This window comes from Neodiprion virginianus, chromosome 6 (assembly GCF_021901495.1).
Source record: "Neodiprion virginianus isolate iyNeoVirg1 chromosome 6, iyNeoVirg1.1, whole genome shotgun sequence".
In the NCBI taxonomy this organism is placed as follows: Eukaryota; Metazoa; Arthropoda; class Insecta; order Hymenoptera; family Diprionidae; genus Neodiprion; species Neodiprion virginianus.
The window spans coordinates 23194766-23215036 of NC_060882.1; the positions used below are offsets into that span (position 1 = coordinate 23194766).

Consider the following 20271-nt stretch of genomic DNA (forward strand, 5'->3'; position numbering starts at 1 on the left):
GTATGAGACTCACCATTCAGCACGTGAACCATGACGCTCGCTGGATTCGCGTTGCTTGGAATGCAAGTATAATTTCCGCTGTCACTCAGCCTCGCCTGGGTCACCAGGAGCTTGCTGGTTGTGCCGCTCTCCGTCTTCTCGGTCTCCAGTGACACGCCGCCCCTGTGATGAACGCTGAATTATGAAAAATACTTTGCAACCAGTGCACCAACAGCAACTTGTCGGGGCGTATGCCCCGGAAAAATGTGATAATTATTGCAATTGCTTGAGCCCGAGAGAGGACGAGCAGAGAAGTCTGCTTCTACCATCCGCGGGCATTTCGCCTTTCTGCCGCCCCTTCCACTTCCCGCTTTCCACTTTTCACCCCACGCCCTTCGCATCCGGCCCTCAAGCTCTTTCCCTCATTTTCCTCCTTATCCCTCCACGTACCAGGAATGCTCTTCTCTCTAATCGCCCCAACCCAGACCTGGTGCCAAAGCGGTTAATGCCACATTTACGGAGGAGAAATATTACGCTCGAGAATCCCTTGATCTCCGACATTTTTTGCTTTTTTATTATTTTTTATTTTGCTTTTCTTTTTTTTTTTTTTTTTGTCACTTTGTTGAAAATTCTTTTCTCACTCTTCTCTTTCAAATTAAAAAGGAAACTGAATTATAACTATGATTCTGAGAAGAAAACCAGCTTTGTTTTTTCTATACACGTCTGTCTGCGTCTACGTAAATATATATCAAACAACATGGGTTTTCATCAGACAATATGCTAATCACCTCTTGTTTTATAAACTTCACTAACTTATTGGATGAAACACGAAATACCAATTAGCGCACGGTTGACAATTGAATCTGCAATGTAATCAGAACTTAGATACTTATACTTGCAAATTTCCCGAAAATGTCTTGTTGTTTGCAAAGAGCAGGATAAACACGGTATCTGTGTCCATTCGATTTCTGATTCATTATTCACCGAGTAGATTGAAGGATTTACTATTCAACGACTAAATCTGATGTCAAAGGATAGTATATGAAAAGAATGACGTTCACGCGGAAGTACGAATATCGGGAAAATCATTCAATAATTCAATCAAAACTCGTGAATAATGCGGCAAAAAGATTGACGAGCAGTTTAATTTTAGTTGATCTATGAATAACACGACGAACCTCGGACTGTCAAAGTCGACGATTGCAACACCGTGATGCCATGAAACGCTGCTCGGCGGTGTGCTGTGAACGTTGACGGTGCACGTGAGGCTGATGGTGCTGCCCTTTTTCACGTAAACGTCTTCTGGTCCAGAAATCTTCGCCTGAGCAGCTGTAACAAATAACATCACTTTGGTTTCTTGTGAATTTTTTCCTCCCCCACCCCCACCCCCCCCCCCCCCCACTCGCCCCACCAGCCATTTGTTGTCTCGGCGGACCGGACCCCTCGTAAATTGTACATACATGTATATGTATAACGTATATCTATCACATTATGTACAGTATATGGCTATCCGAGGCACACTAGAAACGTACGACTTGACTAGATCGAGGCGCAGACCACGACCTGGAACATAAGTCAAGGGGAGTCACGATAGCGAACATTTCTGACGTATTTCAAACTCACTTCATGTCCTACGTGACACTGGTGGAAGCGCTGGACTACCGCTCCTAACGTCACGTAGTCATTCGCCCACGTCCCGAGATATCCTGCAGTATGTTATATATGTGTTGGCGATTTCGTAACGTGTGAAAACTCACGTGTGCCTTTACCGTGTATAAGAGAAAAATTGATAATGGTCCATTCTTTCAGTCTATATAGCTGATCGGAATCAAGTTTATCACGTTGTAGATCCACGTGAATGCGATGATTGCTGACAAGAACAATGAGCATTCAACGATGATCATGATCCGAGCTTTCTTCAAGTTGGTAATACGGTTTTTAATCTCTTAGCGACTTCGTGCGTAACTTTTTCAATACGCACGAACAGCAAGTTTGTATGGATGGATCGGAAATAGGTCCTCAAGGTGGCCTTTTGGTCCCAATACTCCGAAAAGCCGCTTCCCGAAAAAGTTGGGAGCTGGTTCGAGGTTGCTCCCCCGCCCACCCTCACCCCTTCACCCGATTGAAAAGGAAAACTCTCGATGATTGATCTGTACCTACCGACCCATGCAAACTTGGAACGACGGTCTAAGGGTATTCGCGTTATTTTTACGCAAGGTCCAGCCTCCTAGGACCTTGCAAACTTGTTCGGTTCTTCTTACTTTTTCTTTCATAGTTTTTGTCGATTTTATCTCTTACCACGCCTGGCAAACTTTTTATGTTATTCAAATATCAATACTACCCATGGGTATACGCGGAGCGACCAGGGAATACCTTTGGTGGCTAAATCTGAACCCGGTAGTCGTTATATGGGCAAGAGTAAAAAGAAGCAAGGATACGAAAACCTTGCGATATAGGTGAAACGGTCAATAAATTTCGTTCATATTGGGAAAGTTCATCGATCCCCTCGGTGTCTGCTCAAGTGTACCCGCCATGCGATCAGTCGCAGTTGCGTCGAGAGAAAAGATAATTCCAAATGATCTGCATTTAACGATTTCATATACATGTCCCAAGATCCCGAGTCATTTGTAGTGCGACAGTGAGTATAATGTCTCCAGGCAAATGCTGTATTCACTTTTCGAGTAAGCAATTGCCTGAACTTGGAAGGTTTTGACATGAATTTGGTTCTCCATCTTGATTTAAAAAAAATTTATTTGCCATAGGCATAAATTTTGTTGGGTATAGTTTCCACACTTTTTTTGTCACATCTACGCAGAGTTATGTTAAAATGCAATCCATACGAGTATATGTATAGCTACGTACCTACACAGTTTATGTCATATATGTATATTGTAACAGCTATGAAAAAGATGAAGCGAGCAAAGCCTGATAGCGAAAATATGTATCATATGGTTATAATTTTTTCAATTACAATTATGCCACGCCGATGACGATGATGTAAGGCAAAGGAAATGCTGGTAAATGGCAAATGGTATATTGTAATGAAGATATCTATCAAGTACGAAGATACAATAGCTGCAGAAATGCGTTAGTCAATAAGTAGCGGTAAATGAATAAGAAAACAGCGAGGAAATTTAAAAAAATAAAACAAGGTAAACGTATACAGAACGCAGATCAACCAAAAAATAATAACAGTAATGGTAAGGCCTGGCTTGATTCTAACCTGAGTTGAAGGTCCGGTGAATGGCGTTGGGCGCGGTGGCGGGGACAGGGGCACTTTCTGGAACGGGATCACAGACATACACATCGAGTTAATTATTCAGATTTTAAAGTATCAGGCTAAAAACCTGTCGGAAAAACATCTATGAGACTGAAAAAAAAACAAAAATACCAACTAGAAGCTTAACGCGGTGAACTTACGCAAAGAGTCTACAGTAAAAGCAAAAGAAACACCCGGGTCACCTTGCTATTCTACCTCTAAAAGTAAAGTACGAGCGAGTGACTAAAATCGAGGCCATTTAGATAGAACCTTAATACAGCTCTGGATCGTAGTCGAAGCAATAGGATAAAATCGACGCTGGCAAGTTTTTGCGATGATCCTTTCGGAGTAAAATAACATCCGCGAAGTAAAATACCTGCCGAACTAGGGTATTAGCTCTTCTTTTTCTGTCTAATTTTTTTTCTCGTTCTTCGCCAGCTAGCGCGAGGGATAATTTTAAGGGTTGGCGAGAAGAGGGTGAGGGCGAAAGAAGGCAACAAAAAGGTACCGTGGTCTCTCACGCGGTTGGCGGTGTATTCATCGTCCTTCTTACATCGACGTTTAAACGTAAGCTCTCCAAGTTCGAACCGAACGGTGGCGCGGAGAGAGAGATAAGGCCTGCGGCAGGCTGGGAAAACGGTCAGTTTCGGGAAAAGTTTAAACAAATTTGATTCGAAGTCGCGGGGTCCGAATATATTTCGGGCAAATTCCTCACCCCGCTGATCCACTTCCGATATCATTTGGGATACGCTCTTGGCGCGTCCAGCGATCCTCCCGCGATCAACAAGAGCTACACTTGTAGTTTTTGCTGAAAACTTAAACTTGGGAGCTCGAACTTAGTTCTGACTTTATTACCCATAGTCGTTGAGTGTAATTAACTTGAAGAACAATTACGTCAACTCCTCGTTCGAACTATCAGACTTTCCGCACTAGCCCGCCCAACCGCCTTCAACCCCCCAACTCTCCTATCTCTTTCTCGGCCCACCTCCTCCCTTACCCACCCCTTCGCCGTCGGACGTAACTTTTCCGATCTTGCCTCCTGACACTTAAGAGTCTTCACACCAGAGTGCTAAAACTTTCCGATACACTTAATTTCAAGCCTTTGAGAGTGCTCCATTTTCGAGTTTTCAAGTAGGTTTATGTACGAAGCAAGTTCGATTGTCGTGCCGGATAAACATTATTTATCTTACAAGATTACATGCGTTGATGGGGGATCGGCATGCGGGACTGGTCGACTCCGCTTGGAAAAATCAAATTCGATTCACGGTTCATGCATTGGTTAAATCGTATCTACTAATCAGTGAAAACCCTTCAATGTCCTTCAATTTCAAACAACTCATTGCAGCCTTCTGTTACATACATATACGAGCTGTTTATTCAGCTTGATACTTTTTTTTTTTACAGTGGTCAGGTTCAGATTCATCATGCAATATTGAATCAGGAGGATGTTGTGTTGTCTAGGTTTGTTTTTGTCTCGACATATGAATCATGCCCGTACATCAGTTCGGTGGTGGAAAAAATGATTACTTTTCTCTAATTCACTCGAGAGCAGTTATGATGGATTAAACAAGCCTCGTGTTGTGTAAGCTCGCTCGTAGATACGTATTTTTTTCACTAAATATTTTGCCAAAATATCCTCGCGTTGTATACACATACTCAACTATTTTCGTAGACGTAAAAAAAAAAAAAAAAAAAAATTGCCGACTTCGCCGTACGCGGCGATGAAATGTGGGAAATGCAATTTTTTGTGAATGGAAATAAAATCTAGCTTCACTTGGGAATACAAATTTTTGTTCCACACCTGGTAAAGTTAACAAATCCTTCCACTGTGTGTAAGTTAGCTGATTGCAAAATGTTCTTCTGGCAAAATTATAAAGGATAAATTATATCATCATCAATCGATCGAGTTTGCGAGCCTCTTTCCTCCTCGGCGCTATTTCTCCTCGATAACAAAGCTGATCGTTTCCGGCTGACAAAATGCGGTCTATGATATACTTAATATTGATGCGTACGTTGCGCTAGGTTTACCTTCAACGCTAAGGAGAATCGCCAAGTTGATTTTCGGCTCAGTGTTAACCTGGCACTCGTAGATCCCGGCGTCCCTTGGCTGGACATATTCGATTTTGAGGTCCCAGTCGTCCGAAGACTCCGGGTGTAAAACGGCGAACCTCGCGTCGCCTGTGTAAGTGAAGATTGCTGACGTCAGGATGTGGAGATCTCTTTTACGCATCCACGAGACCTGGAAAACCCAAAAGTACGTGCGTTTTTATTTCAAGTTAGATTTCTTGTTTTTCCGGTTCCTCTAAAATCGTTATTACAAATTCTGATTTCATTTTTTCGATACTTATACAGGATGTCTAATTTTTTCGGCGACCAGGAAACCATGACGGTTAAGAATTTTCAGCTATTTTCAGCTCGTTAGATACCCTGTTATACTCGTAATTCGTGTATCGGATTTTCGGATCAAAAATTCATGGTGACATTTCTGAAATATTTATCTTACACTGGCAAATACGAGGGAAAGTGGAGAAAAAATTGAATTTGAAAAATTTGGATCCAACATTTTTGAGGTGGCCGGCTTCCCTAAAACAAAATTTTTTTGGTAGCTTGGATATTGGGATATTTAGGATAACTATAAGTGAACGGTAATAAAAATCGATCATTTAAACAACTATCATTATGTTATTTCCTCAAGTTTTATAATATTTGGTGCTTCGTTTTCGAACATCGACTTTGAGCCCTGTAATATCTACATCAAAATTCGGAATCACCAGCTTAAAAAATCGAAATTTTCCCATCACTATCAATATCATGGCACTTTAATGGCGATGCTTTTTCCGTTCAGTAGTAAAAGTTGGCAAGTGTCAGACGCCAAGGTCTACCGCAATAATTAGGCAACCAGATACGCACCGATGTACGCATCAGGCGTCGGATACAGGAGAATTTGCGATCCTGTCGACAGAAAGGCAGGCGAAGCCTTTGTGAAACAGAAGGATATCAAAAAATAAAAAAAAAAATGTAATTTTTTTAAAAGTATCCGTTTCCCGTCACGGCTGCTTGAGGCTCGACGGGATGATTGAAGGATCTTTTCCACCGACTTCCTCCCTCGGTTTGCCGAGAGTTCGTTGTCGAGTATCTATTTACACGTCAGGGGGCTGTACACATACAACGTCGATGGGAAACTGACGCGCTGTTTTCAGCTGGGAAAATTTTCACGGCTCCATGACAGAGGGGCGATATATCCGTATAACACATACGCCTACTCCCGGCTAAGCCCGGCTTCTAGTATCTCCGCTGTAATCTATGTGTACACATCATTCAACGCGTATAACTTGAGCTTCCCCGCAGCTTTTGTCTACCTGCCTCTCTGATGCTGCGCACTTTGTTAGATTGGCTGATTTGCCAAATTTAATCCCCTTTCGATCGATGTATATACATATATATATATATGTGTGTGTGTGTGTGTGTGTGTGTGTGTGTGTGTGTGTGTGTGTGTGTGTGTGTGTGTGTGTGTGTGTGTGTGTGTGTGCACCTGATATCACGCGGTGTTCCGCGTATTGTGATGCAAATTGTTTGCTGACTAGTCTCACCACAGTCTACGCATCGCCTACAATACTCAGTCGACTCGGGTTCGACGCCAGTTGCTGATCGCTACATTATCGTAGATACCCGGAATTGTACCGATTCTATCGGTTGCGATGATATTGTAACGAAGTTGCGTTCACAATCCTTATAGATCCTGGTACGACTGATGCCGATATAATGTTCATTTATTAAATGCTTAATAATTTGTCTAATGTACGGTTACTCCGCCAACGAGAATTATCGTAGAAACAGTCATTCTCCAGACTTCAACCGGTGCACTTCAAGTCAAAATATATCCGCGTTTTTCACACATTGTTCATTGTTGTGAGATTTGTTTGACTCGACGTTTCTTCATTACGCACGGAAAACCCAATCATTTCTTCAGACGCAATTCGATCCGAGATTGTCCTTTACTACAATATTATATTTTTCACCTGCGATCCGACGTACGTTTCGTTTTGTGATTCGATTTCAGCGAAATAGCATCTCGTGCACTCTCCACCGCCTGCTTGAACCCCACCCCCCACCCCTTTTTTAGTTTCTCAAACAACCCGGCGGGAATCTCAAATGAAAATCTCATTACTTACAACATCATTTCAATCATGTTACGTGTGGTTCAAATACTTTGAAACGATTCTTTTGCAGTACCACTTTTAGGGGTACTTTTTCGGCTCTGAAACGTGTTTCATCGTCAGAAACAAAAGGATCGGATAATAGGCTTGCGGGAGAAAATCAAGTACCGTGCATTTTTTCTCTTCTCTGTTTTTCTTTGGTCAAATACAGCAAACGTAGCGATTGAAACTAAGTCACGCGTGACGGTTGTCTCGGCATAATGTGTTGGAGTAAGAACGGGACCTCCCTTCGAAAAAAAGGGGAATAAAAAGACGCTGAAGTCACAAATCAAAATGTTATAAGATTATTACCATTGTTTGTGTAAGAAAGAAAAAAATCTTAGAAGAACTTGGATTCGATATCTTTGATATCCTTGACTCTACAGCCCTCATGGGGTGATAAATAAATTGCAAAAGTATCGGTATCAATACAGTCTAGGGGTCGCGATTTATTGAAGGGTGAATAAGAAAGAAAAGGAAAGGAAAGGAAAAAAAAATAAAAAATCAGAAATCTAGACAAAAAAAATAGTATAAAAAAGAAAATTTCTTTACTCCCACTAGTTTTCTTGCGCAGACTTTCTCTTTCGCTCTTGCGAAACAAAGACGCGCGCATTGCCTATACCCCGAGCGAGAGTCTATACAACGAGCAGGCGAAAAAATGTGCCAAGTTTCTCGGAGGCCATTACGTTCTGGGTGCCGTTTGGGTGCCGTTTGGGGCCGTTACGGATTGCCGAGAGCCCCGGGAGCTGCCCTGACAATTACGGGCGCACGTGCTCGCGTTCCCCACTTGAACACCACCCCCATTTCTAATACACAGGGCTCTGATGGGAAATTGAACGTATGTTCCCTTACGCCGAGATTTCGTGTCGTTTCACCTAAGTGATGCAGCTCTTCCTCTCGTCCAGACAGATATAACGTGTAGTATATATACGGTACCCGCGAGATCGTTCTCCCGCTGATGAAGGTTATTTTGGTTTGGTTCTGTTACAACGATTGCACCTGTTTCTCTTCATCTTTTTCCTTTCTTGCTTCTGCTGCCGCTGCTGGCTGCTTACTCTTGAATATCTCTTTGACCGACGACAGATGTTTTATATGTATACGTGAAGAGCTTTTCCGATGTCAACTCACCCCACCAAGATAGATTTACATGCTTTACATGCGGCATAACTTTTGGTTTACTTTCTGCACGGATAAGGGGGCAGCTTAAACAACTTCTCCTTCAAACAAGAAGTTTAATCTCGGACTCTGCAGTTTTGCGAGTGGAAAATCAACCCTGGGCTTGATACATTCGGGTTAAGCTACCGAAGAGAAAAGGATATAAAAATGAAAAAACCTCAGCGATCCTTGCTCGAGCGAGATGATCTGCATTTACATTTTATCTCTGTCCGTGTGTCTTATATTTATTTGTTTTTTTACTTTCACTTTCAGAACTTCGGCATTATTCGACGTGAAGGTGGAAAATGTCGCATGGAATGAAGAATTAATGGAAAGTGGTGGAAACGAAACTGGATGGCGAGGCGTTCGTCCGTGACAATTAGAAGACTATCTGCCCTCTTTTCAATCTCAGGTGAGTAATTCATTACCGCTTTTGATTAGCTCGTATTTTTTAATGACACGGATGAGGATGGGTATAAAACTTTTCAATTTTATTAATTGACCTCGTGATATGGTTCAACCCCCTTTGAGAGAATTTTGTCATCTGATAATGGAGAAAAAAAAACCTCATGTTGCAACCTCATTTTTCATTATTTATGTAGAAGGTTTAAGGAGGACAAAATCGAAGGGTGAAGGTTTCACCGTCGATCACGGTACGGTGACATCTGATTCGTGCGATAATAATCGTACTATTATACCAATCGGAAACCATGCTTGAAAGTTTTAAACCGTCTAAGGAATTTCCACCTCGTGATGATCGATATACCTGGTATATTTCCGTAGGGAACGAGGGTCGGAAACTCCGTCTCGCTTCCTCCGACATTATTGCTGCGAAGTCAGCCAATTATCGCGAGAAATTTAAAAAGTCTATAGACATGGAACGATTTTTTTTTAATAAGAAACAATTTGGGCACGTACAATACCGAGATCAGAGAGGATTCGGCAAGCAGTGGCAGAGCTGCTCAAAATAATTCGTGCATCTGGGGGACGTTATTATAGTGCGGGTAAAGTCAAGTCAAACTTAAAATCTGAGGGAGTAAAGTTTCTGTGTGGAGACCATTAAAATGTAAATTAAAATACGTACGCTCGCGTATCTCTTAACATCCCTGTTCTTTTTCTCCCCGTTGTTTCCACCCATAAAGCCCTGTTATCATTTCGCACCTTTTGTATAATTCGTTCCCAGTCCACGGTAAATTAAATATTTTCCCTTCTCTCATTATTCGCCACTCTCTCATACCCTTGAATTTCTTTCCTCCTCGATGTACAGGCACAATCTTTTATACGCTATATTCTTTTCCTCAGCGGAAGAATTTCTTTTCATCGCATACTCCTGCCGGACTCGCAAAATTTTCTTCAGGTCGTTTGACTCACGTTTATCGTACATTTCAACCGAGTTAAATAATTTGCTTTCGAATTGTAAAATGGAGGAATCATTCTCAATGTACATTCATTAATCTATTCACTAATTTGACGGACGCTGGGTGAAAAAGACGCTTGCGACGAATAGATACGCAGTATAATGGCAGACATAATATTGTTTCCGGATTCTCGCATGATATTAAAAACTCGAGGGTGTCGCTTTTATATCGTTGAGACGAAGTCTCGCGGGGCAGAATGTTACATCATTTTTATATGTAGAGGGTTCGTGCGTGAGAAAGAAACAGAGAGGGAGAGAGAGAGATAGAGTGGCCTAACAAATGTTTTCTGTGTAGCCGCGTAACCTTTCTACGGGGATGAAAAAATATGCGTTTAATTCACTTAAAAACGAAGGGAGGGAAACATGAAAATAAAATATTAATCGAGAGTGCGGAAGGGTGAATCCGCAGGTTGGTGTGCATGGCGGTCAATAAACGTCGCTCTGAAACCTGTCGGGGAGGCGTCCGATTTCCAAGAAAAATTAGTTTCCCCAACATTTTACGTATGGAAATTATTTTGAAACGTCTCTATATCATCAAGAGAATTTGATCACGTTTTTCCTTGATTCTGGGCAAGGATCAGGATTACGAGGCACGGGGAATGAAATTCCGGGAGACACGCTGAAGGCGAACGGGAATTCTCTTGGCAACAATTTCGAATCCACGAATCCGCGATAAGGAGCGAAGTCGGAAAACCTTTACGTGGCACTGGAAATGCCACTTTCTGCTTAGGTCAACCGAAAGCCGGAAGGAATTTCTCGCTTTTGCCCAGCTTGCGCTGGAAACTCCGCGGGCTCGTACATGTATAATATGTCCTTTTTATTCGTTCAAACGAGGGGCTGCACACCGATCTAAAATACTCGAGTTCACCACGCTGCGCAGCGTGCATTTGTGACGGACATGTGATCCGGTATTCTGTTTCATTTCTATCATTCCTTCGCGGATCACCTTTCAAGTCCAGAACTCATACGCTTAATTTCACCGCGTATACTGTAACATTTTTTGATGAAAATTTCTGAAAGACCGGGTCTTTCGGTACACGTCAGTGATTACAGGTCTGACTTATCCGAATAAAATTTTTCTCAGAAACTTGTTCGTCTTTCGACAATTCTCGGGTAGATGTATCAGAGAATTTTTCAGATCAACCGCGTATGTCTATTAAATAAAAAAAATTCTCCCAAGTTTGATATCACGTGAAAATTTTGAGGTAAAAACTGTTTGACCAAAGGATACAACACGGGTTGCAAGAATAGGGGAGTGTGGCAGATGGTCGAAAAATAGACCAAATCGAATTTATCAACGGTGCACTAGCCAAGTCCGGGTTATGATTCGGTTTATCGGGCAAACGTAACCGGGTAAAGCGATCCTCGGGTAGCGCGGAAAGGCTTGGACTGCAGGAAATTTGCCCAGGAGATAAAAGGAATCTAGGTTATCCATCAGCGGAGCGCCCGGACGAGGGGATGAACGCAACGCGGTGGGGGAGATCAGGAATAAGGCGCAGGCTCAAGTACGGAACTAATTAGTATTGGCCGTCGTCCTGCAGCCCCCGGTGAAAGCCTCGCCGCCGAGGGACGAAGGTGTTGCTAGAGGCGTCTTGGGGGTAATTCCGCCTAATGAGCTGCCTCTGGTCCAACGATCCCTTTTTTACTTTACTCCGTACGGATACGGCCAAGTCGTATTGCAGCTGACCGGCCATCAGGACGGATTCCGCATCCCATCTCGGCTAGTAGATTATCGCAACGCTTGGCGATAACGTTTGTCCGACCATTGTTTCAGCAGACCCTGATTGTACACACCTCTACTTTTCTGAACCGAATCATCAGGGACGAAATGCTTTCGTTAAACTCTGGCAGAACGGAACCGTAAACTCACTCGCACGACTATATGTTTAGGTACTTTTTTTCATGCGTAAATGCTAAATTATACGTCACTCGTGCGACGAGGGGAGAGAAAGTTTGTAATGTTTCAGCGACGTTATTCTGTTCATGATTATTAGGGTCCACCTATCTTTCTATGTAGACATTTATTGCTGGTTAAATATCATGGGTATGGTAATACAGTTTTCTTTTTAGTTTTTTCTCTTTTCGCTCACAATTAATAAGGGCAAACGAATCGCTCCATGTTTTACACCTTTTTGGTATCCCTTATGTGTACAACGTCTATACATTCGTTTAGATGTATAATATAGTTGTGTTTACTGAGGACAGCTGTTTAACGAACCGTACATAATGATACTTGCTCAAGTCAATTGAAATTTAGCAGAGATAGAGAGAGGGGAAAATTTTTTTAAGCCGAAAGCGTGGAATAATCAACGTCCCTTAACAAGTTTGAAATGTAAGTGCCCTGTAATTAAAGACAAACCCAGCGAGGCTGTTGTCGTTAGAAAAGTATACAAAAGCTCTCCTCCCCGGTTTACATCTCGAATTCTAATTTTTTAGTCGAGGAGAGACTCTTCAGTTCCTCTTTTCCACCCTTCGTGGCAATTCATGTTTCGTCGTGCTCTTCACTACTGGCAAGTTCAATAAATTTTTTAATGGCAAAAACTTTTCCTCGGCAAAGGGTTTCGTGCGATCTCATTATTCCTTGAGGAAGGAAATACATTTCTCTTTATAATTGGGAAAATTTTATATTCTTCAATTTGACATCTTTAGGACGTGCCTTATATACACATATTATACAGTCAACGGTCATAATTGTTTGTTGAACATGGTCCACAAGTTCGCTGCCGAAAATTAAACGCTCTTGTTTGCTCGCTCATCTTCAGAGTTTTCTCCTATTTTATTTTGGCTGTTTGCAGAGTCTGGACTCTCCGTTTATACTTGTTCTTTCCTCTTTCGTATGAAATCGCGTTTCGAAGCAAAGATGTTTCCTTTGAAAGGGCGAACTTCAAATATTCAGTCATGAATATTAATTCAAGTTACAAAATGTCTCGAAGCTTTATAATCTTTCGGCTGATTTCAAAATAAAATTGGTTCGCCGGTACGATAAATTCAATTTTCTCAATCGACGTGGGATTTCCCATCGGAAGGAAAGAGCTAACGCTCATGACACTTGTGTTTTTCCTTTTTTATTTTTCCTCAGTGTAAAACTTTCCACGAATTCAATGCGGTACGTCGAGTTTAAGCTGATCAGACGTGCACGGTTTTGGAATCAGTTTGACGAAGAAAGAACGAAGAAGACAAAAAATAAAATAAAAAATTCAAAAAACATACACCGCAGTATCGGTGATTCTCAATGCCGATAACAGAGTTCAAGAAATACACCTGTCCGGATGTATTTTCAGTCACGATCTACCGCTTTATATTTTTCCATGCCGCTTTATTACGTTATACAGTTGTAGGAAGAGCCGCGTTACCTGACCGGCTTTAGGTGTGCACGGTGGTTGAAATATTACCTGCCTGCGCATCTTCTCCATATCTCAACGTGGTTGTTAGTATACCCGTGTGGATTGAACCCGCACCTCGAGTAGCGCGGGCGGCGTAGTGAATAGGACACAGAGCGAGAATAGCGAGAAAGATTGCGACCGATTTCATTGTTCCAGAGGTGCGCTGCGTGTGCGACTTCTCGAACACGCGGGATTTCCGGATTTATTTCATATTGCCAATGCATCGCATCACGATTTCTCCCGCGTTATCTTGCAACTGTCGCTGCAGTATACGGAGGTATAAAAATATTTGCCATCGAACGTCGACGAATGTCGCAGTTTGCCCTGCGTCGATTCAAAAGACGTGGGCGAAAAATCGAGCAATTTACATTTCATTAAAAATTTTCCACCGTGATTCGTATTTACCGGATTAAACTGAACCATCGTAGCGACGCCCTTTTATTCGCGCAAAACCGCGTGGGACAAACGCCCTTTCACGATCCACTCGGAGCTTTCGACTTTACGACCGAGTCTCTAGATTAGGATTTATTTTAATCCTGAAGGACCGTCTTTTCGCGGGCTCTCACCGACTACGTTCTTACTTCACCCCGCCTCCTCGGCACTCTCGCCTCCTATCCCCGATTTGCCCGCAGCCTGTGGCGCGGTCTTAAATCAATTGATTCGCCGGTCGTTTCAAGACTTCATGATGCCTATTTTGCGAGCGCCTCATCCGCCGGCCGTATAAGATTATTAGCCTCGGCTTGCGGAGTCTTCTTGATTTTTCACTTTTATACTTCTCTTATTCCTCGCTCCCTGGTGAGCTCTGGTAACCCAGAATCGTGAAGGGCAAATTGAGGAATAAAGGCGGTGGAGAAATCACCCTTATTCAGCCGAACGGAAAAATTCAACCATCTTGTACAATTACGCTCCGTGCTGAACACGTGTTAGGATGTTTCGATAATACTGTTATTCTCCGTGATAATATTCTTCGCTCGAGTATCTCAACCTTGCGTGTATGTTCAAAACTGGATTTTCAGTCACGTTCAAAAGTGCCGTATTCGCCTCACGTTTCGGACAAATAATTCGTTTAAGAAAACCCCCAAAAAAAGTAACCATAATAATATTAAACATTCAACATAATTTCGAGGAATGTTGGATTTTCTTTGGGTGTGTGCAGCAGAGGATTTTCATCCGGCGAGAAGACATGCGTGTCAGATGTCGCTAAAAATATACGGCAATTAATAATAAAATATATTTTTTTTCGTACGGGACATTTTTGAATATGTCAAAAATGGATTAATTTCCCAAATGGAGTTGCGTTTATTAATATTTGTGACGAATAAATGTGTGAAATAATAAATATTTTCGTAAACAGAAAACATAGTAGGCTGTATTTCTCTATATTTCTCTATTTTGGAGATTGTTTGCGTTGATTAATTTTTTTTAGATCCCAATTCAATGTATCATATACCATGCGGTCGTTACAGGCGAAATCGGGTGAATCAATCTCTGAAGTTTTCCGTATCAATTTATTCCGTTGACCACGTGATCAGCACCTGAGGTAGAGCGTCTGAAAAGGTACACGCTTGCATAAAATTTCCATAGAGATGTCTGACACATTTCTTACCTTCAACTGTCGAGAGATTGAAATCTAACCAACCGAAAAAGTTGAAACTGGACAAGGTTTCGTAGAAATCTTGCAATCTTTCGATTCCATTTCATGTTTCTAACTTTCGGCGATTTCTCGTTTCTTCTTTTTATTATTTTCTTTTTTCCATTTTCCACGAGGAAAGAAATACGATATACGCATTGAAATTAAAAAGCTTCTACCGACAGTCACATCGTCGTGTGTTCATGCTTGTACCTGCGCGAACATTGAGTTGGAATGAAAATAACAACTATATGCACGACTTGCACTGTTGTCGGTAAGTACACGAGATGTTTCTTTGTACTACGCGAAGCCTCCAGCAAACCGTGTGTCGAGTGCCTCCTACAATATCACGGACACACGTCACTCGACCTCGTCGAGCACCTGAGACTAACTTGACCTTATTCAACCACACCGACACCTTGCCAGGTTGTAATTGCTCCGCCTCTGGGCGCTGCTTGACGTTGTCAAGCGAGCAGGCGAAATTACGTGGGCGGTTGGTCATATATACCCAATATCTTAAACACCCGAAGGGTGGTTCAATTAACGATAATTGTTACTTCTCACACCGATAGAATCTCAATCGTTGCTGAACAGCATTTCTGTTTCGATATTTATTCAACTTGGCCCGCTGTGGTTTCGATCTTGCGAAACAAATATACTGTATGCATACGTCAATGGGGATGGCGGAGTAATTAATTAATTGACGCACAAGTCGCGAAAAGAGCACTCGCCAGATTCGTTCCCTCGCGTTATTTTCACCGCGTTATATTTCCGTGTGACACGGGAGCTTGGGATTGTAATTTGTGAAAAGAGCTTCAGCGGGAGTTAATTTATCGGGAAATACTTGATGCGTGTAGTTGATTTTTTTCATCGACCCCAGGTGACATACATTTGTAACAACTCTCGAAAGAGGAATAGAGGAGGAAAAGGAGTCGGTAAAAATTTTGCTTTGAACGACGCTGTGTCTTCCGCTATTGTGAGTCGCGGAGGACTCAGTGACCTTTGAAATAAAAGCTCGGATAGCATAATTATTACCGTTGGCAATCTTTGCCCCAGCCGCGTATTCAAAGAGATCGCCTCTAGCTTTTTCAGCCTCGTCCTAGCTCGCCTCGCGGAGAAAAATAACGAGGAGTGGATACCCGCGGAGAGGCCATCTTTTTGGTTCCACTTTTTTGTACCGATATATATTTTTTTCGGCTATTTTCTCCTCCGACCCGTTATTATGCTTAATATCTCTCCGTTTTCGCATTAAGCCTGCAGGGAGCACAACAATAGTTCTCAGCTATCGACTTTATAAGGGAGATAGAGCCGCCTAATGGGACCAGCTAAAGAATCCGAAGGTTCGTTCAGAATTTCTATATCAATTTTATTATACAGATAAATTCATAAATAAACGGGCACGCCTAGGCAACATTTTTATTTTCACTCACTTCGCCGTCATAAAATTTTCCCCTCATTCGACTATTGCTTGATTTATGTACATATATTGTACCCGGAGTGCCAATACCGTGTCTGCAAGCTAGTATCCTTGACTTTGAATGGCGCAATATACGCAACGCCGTAGTTGCGCCACGGGTTTTCGCCGCCACATTTGCAAGAGCCGCAACTGCAATATGGGGTGCCGAGTGAAGCATAAAGCGCTCAAGATTATCTCTATTTGTGCCTGAATATTCGCCCTGAAGTACGGACACGCCAAAATAAGTGAGACGCTTCCAAATTCCCCTGTACAGTCGAGGAAAGCGGAATTTTTCCGCAGCTTTTCGCAATGAACGTATAAAAAGAAGGTACGACGTTCATTACTCCGCCCCGTCGTAACGATTCATGGCAATTGCAGTTGACGAAGAGATGTTTCTTCTTCTTTGTTTTTTTTTTTTTTTTCACCCGTGTTTCTCTTATATTCTCTCTCTTACAGAAGAGAAGAAATTCTGCTTTGCACGACCAGATTTTTTGCTGCGAACTGATCCTTACTGTCCTGAGTGCACTCGGATTGTCGTCTACCGGATATAAAAGGCGCGGGCTAATAGGTCCTTACGAGACTCGGAACACAATTCCAGCAGCTCCTTTCTACATCTGTCCGAGTATCAGCTCGCTAGCATGCCCGGCTGCTATTCTTCTCGAGTTTGTAACCGACGCGAAGAAATGTCCGATTGTGAGCGATGCGAGTCTAAGGTCCGGTAACTAATAAGGAAGATAAGTACCGCTTGATCTCACCCGAGAGAATTGCTGAAGTTCGGGGGGAAAAAAAGTTGGCGGAAACCACGCCTTCGTCGTTTGTTTCGATGCTAATTCCTGCGCTTTCGTCAATGGCGAATCGCGTGACCGGTTCAATCGTTGAAGTTCGGGGTTCGAGATCGATAAGTTTCCTGAGGCAAACGTGAAACTTCCGCTTTCCGCAAGAATGTTTCCTTCTGTATAGTACGCCGTAACGAGTTTCCTGGCGGTTTGATAAAGGGGTGGATAATTATTCCAGGGGGCGTTTCAGTGTGAGAACCTCCGGCCTCCGCAGGTCAGCCCGAAATTGGAATCGGTTCCGAGTCTGCTGATGCTTGACTGTCCTGCAACGAAGACTTGAAAGGATCCTGCGACATCAGACGTTGACTTTCGTTCCAACACAGTAATTAATGTTCTTGGTTCTTAGCCAAGAATACGTCGGGGTTTGAACTCGTCTCACTCTACGTACCGCGTCTGTGCACCCTTGTATCCCCTACACGTGGGTGTATTTACGTTTCTGAGGATTTACAGATGTCTGTGATTTTCCCTCGACCCACGTACAATCTACACGGGAATAATGAACCCTTCCAGACGTCTCTACAGGCGTCCCTGGAATACCTATTATTATCTGAATCCGAATGATTACGTTGACAATCCGCTTCTCTTCGCGCCGACACACTCTTTTGTCTCTCGTCAATTACCGCGATTCTATTCAAAACAACCTCCGCGAAACTTTCTGCCATACGTACTACGTGCACGTAAAATGTGTCATTGTGTATATATATATATATGTATACATTATCCCGACGACGATTGCTTCTACTGTAGAGGCGGATAGATTCTTGAGGAATTGGGACTTTAGTTCCTGTCTGGGGGGTGAAATTTTTGACATAAAAAAGTGTCAAAGTATACATCTTCCACAGTGATAGGCTCGTAATAATGAAAAGTGAATGAAAAAATTTAAATTTTGTTCGCGAACGTCTGTTAGATATCCGCTTGTACCTGCTGACGAAAACTAACATTTAAGAATGGTCCTGAAACACATTTCGGTGTCAATTTCCCAGAACTTGATCGATTTTTCTACTCTATTTTACGTAAAAAGACGCCAGTCTTGTACTTCGACGCTCGGCGTCGGGTTGTATATCATTTTTCTTGAAAGACGAGTGTGAAAAAGTTTAATGTCGGAATAGTTGATCCGATTGTCATTCGACTCTCTTTCATACACACGTGCCCTTCGTGTATTCCGGGTATGAAACGTAGAATCTTGTTTGAGGATTCGTTAACGCCAGTTGCATCCTGTCTCGAGGCTTGGAGCCGCGTATTACGTCGCTGAAAGAAATCAGCGAGACGTGCAAACGCAGGTATGTTTGTGTAATATGCACGTGCGGTAAAAGGGGAAACAGCACGGTGCGAAATAACACCGGGTAGAAAGAAAATGACAAAATAATAATAATAGTAGTAGTAGTAATAACAACAACAACAACAATGATAATAGTAATAATAATAACAATAATAGTAAGGAAAAAAAGAAAGGAAAAGAAACAAAGCAACAAAAAATTTACAAGTAAAAACTACCCCAGAAGTGTAGTAATATTCTTGTAATCATTCTGCCCCCGCTGTACAAAACGCGCGTCGTTTTAAGGGGGATGCAGCCTGTAAAAAGGGTAGCGTGCAGACCCCGTGGATGACGTTGTGCATAGTCTGCTTCCCGCACCTGCAGTATCGTTTGAAATGATTTCCACCCCGCAGAACCCGTGTTCGCCTTCCGTGTCAAGCGTCATCTCCAGTAATGACTCCGCGCAGCGGCTGAGAATCCCCAATCCTGCCGATCCGTACCTACGCGAAGAGTACGCGCCTATCTTTTTTTACCGTCGGCGTTGACAATCGGTCTATCACCGCAGGCGGGGTTGTTGGAAGGAATTTTCAGTCTTTTGCCGACGATCAGAGGGCTGTCAATTTGTCTGACAGTAGACCGACGAGCTTGGGGATGGACGGAATATTATTCGGCGGAGATGACTGCTCCCATTTCATCGGCGCAATATAGACGGTGCGAATCGAGTCTCTGCGATCCTCGCGCCGAGTGGTAAGGATACAGGAGAAGCCTGATAATAATTTTCTGGATTCAAGGCTTACCCCCGGGCTTAGTGGCGGGATTCCTGTGTTTCAATTACACGTGCAATCATAACGGCGTTACAGCCATGAATCTATCCGTCTACGACTGTTCGGGAGCCGCCGCGTTCGGGCTAACACGAGTTTCCTCCTCAGCGGTGGTAAAGGTGAGGCCGAGATACGTTGAAGTGGGATAGTAATGGCGCAGCGTTGTAGGATCGAGGGGAAGGTCGTAACCACTTCCGTTAGCTTCTATACCGTCTCTCTACCAGCCCGACGATCACCGCGCCGCCCTCACTTCACTGCCATTGTAATTGGCTGCCAAATGAGTGCCTGGCCTGCAGTAAATCTTACCAAAGTTACATCGTTGGATTTAGAATGGCTTTAGTTCCAGAGCGGGTCCTGGTACGTTCGGTCATTATTTGAACTGGTTAACTTCTCGAGTCAATATATGCCGGATACTTGTACGGATTGAAAGGAGAAAAACGACTATCTCTGTAACCCTCTTTTACACTGAGAGTCAACGATGAAATTGACAAGCTCGTAATTAAACGTTTTCAAAAAGATTGTCAGCGTCAATTTTTGGTTTTTCTCTTCTTTGTTTGGTCTTCGGAAAACGCAAGGTTTCAATTCTCATTATTGGTTCGATCAAGTAACAAAGTTGCGACGGGTCAAGAACTTGTTGCGTCCTTACGTCACTTGCTAGTCTGCAACGTCCTCGTGTACGAAGTCAAACACAAAATAAAATGTATTCCATCCTTCTAATCAAGTCTCGTCAGCTTATTAAATACCTCGATCCATTTCACACATTTCACTCAGTATATATTATATATATATATAGTAGACTGCGCGTCCTTTGCTTGTGCCGAAATTCCAGTCGTTGCGATCGATTATCGCAAAATTGAAGCACCGGCAGCGCAAACGTAGTCGGG

The 20271-nt window shown here is 42.8% G+C and overlaps 2 protein-coding genes across 18 annotated transcripts in view; one reads left to right on the forward strand and one right to left on the reverse strand.

The window, feature by feature from the left end:
- The window catches only part of LOC124307949 (uncharacterized), a 194043-nt gene that overhangs the window by 111362 nt on the left and 62410 nt on the right, over positions 1–20271 (forward strand). For all 13 annotated transcript variants that reach the window (XM_046770180.1, XM_046770189.1, XM_046770181.1 and 10 more), the window contains one exon: positions 8863–9001. The gene's annotated coding sequence lies outside the window, so the exon portion shown is untranslated. The remainder of the gene's footprint in view (positions 1–8862; positions 9002–20271) is intronic.
- Positions 1–20271, reverse strand: part of LOC124307950 (hemicentin-2-like) — a 297325-nt gene that overhangs the window by 4085 nt on the left and 272969 nt on the right. For 2 of the 5 annotated variants that reach the window (XM_046770196.1, XM_046770195.1), the window contains 4 exons: positions 5267–5477; positions 3203–3259; positions 1158–1308; positions 14–174 (listed from right to left, as the gene is read on the reverse strand). In XM_046770196.1, the coding sequence (XP_046626152.1) occupies positions 14–174; positions 1158–1308; positions 3203–3259; positions 5267–5477 (580 nt within the window). The remainder of the gene's footprint in view (positions 1–13; positions 175–1157; positions 1309–3202; positions 3260–5266; positions 5478–20271) is intronic. The other 3 variants (XM_046770198.1, XM_046770200.1, XM_046770199.1) reach the window with 3 other exon arrangements.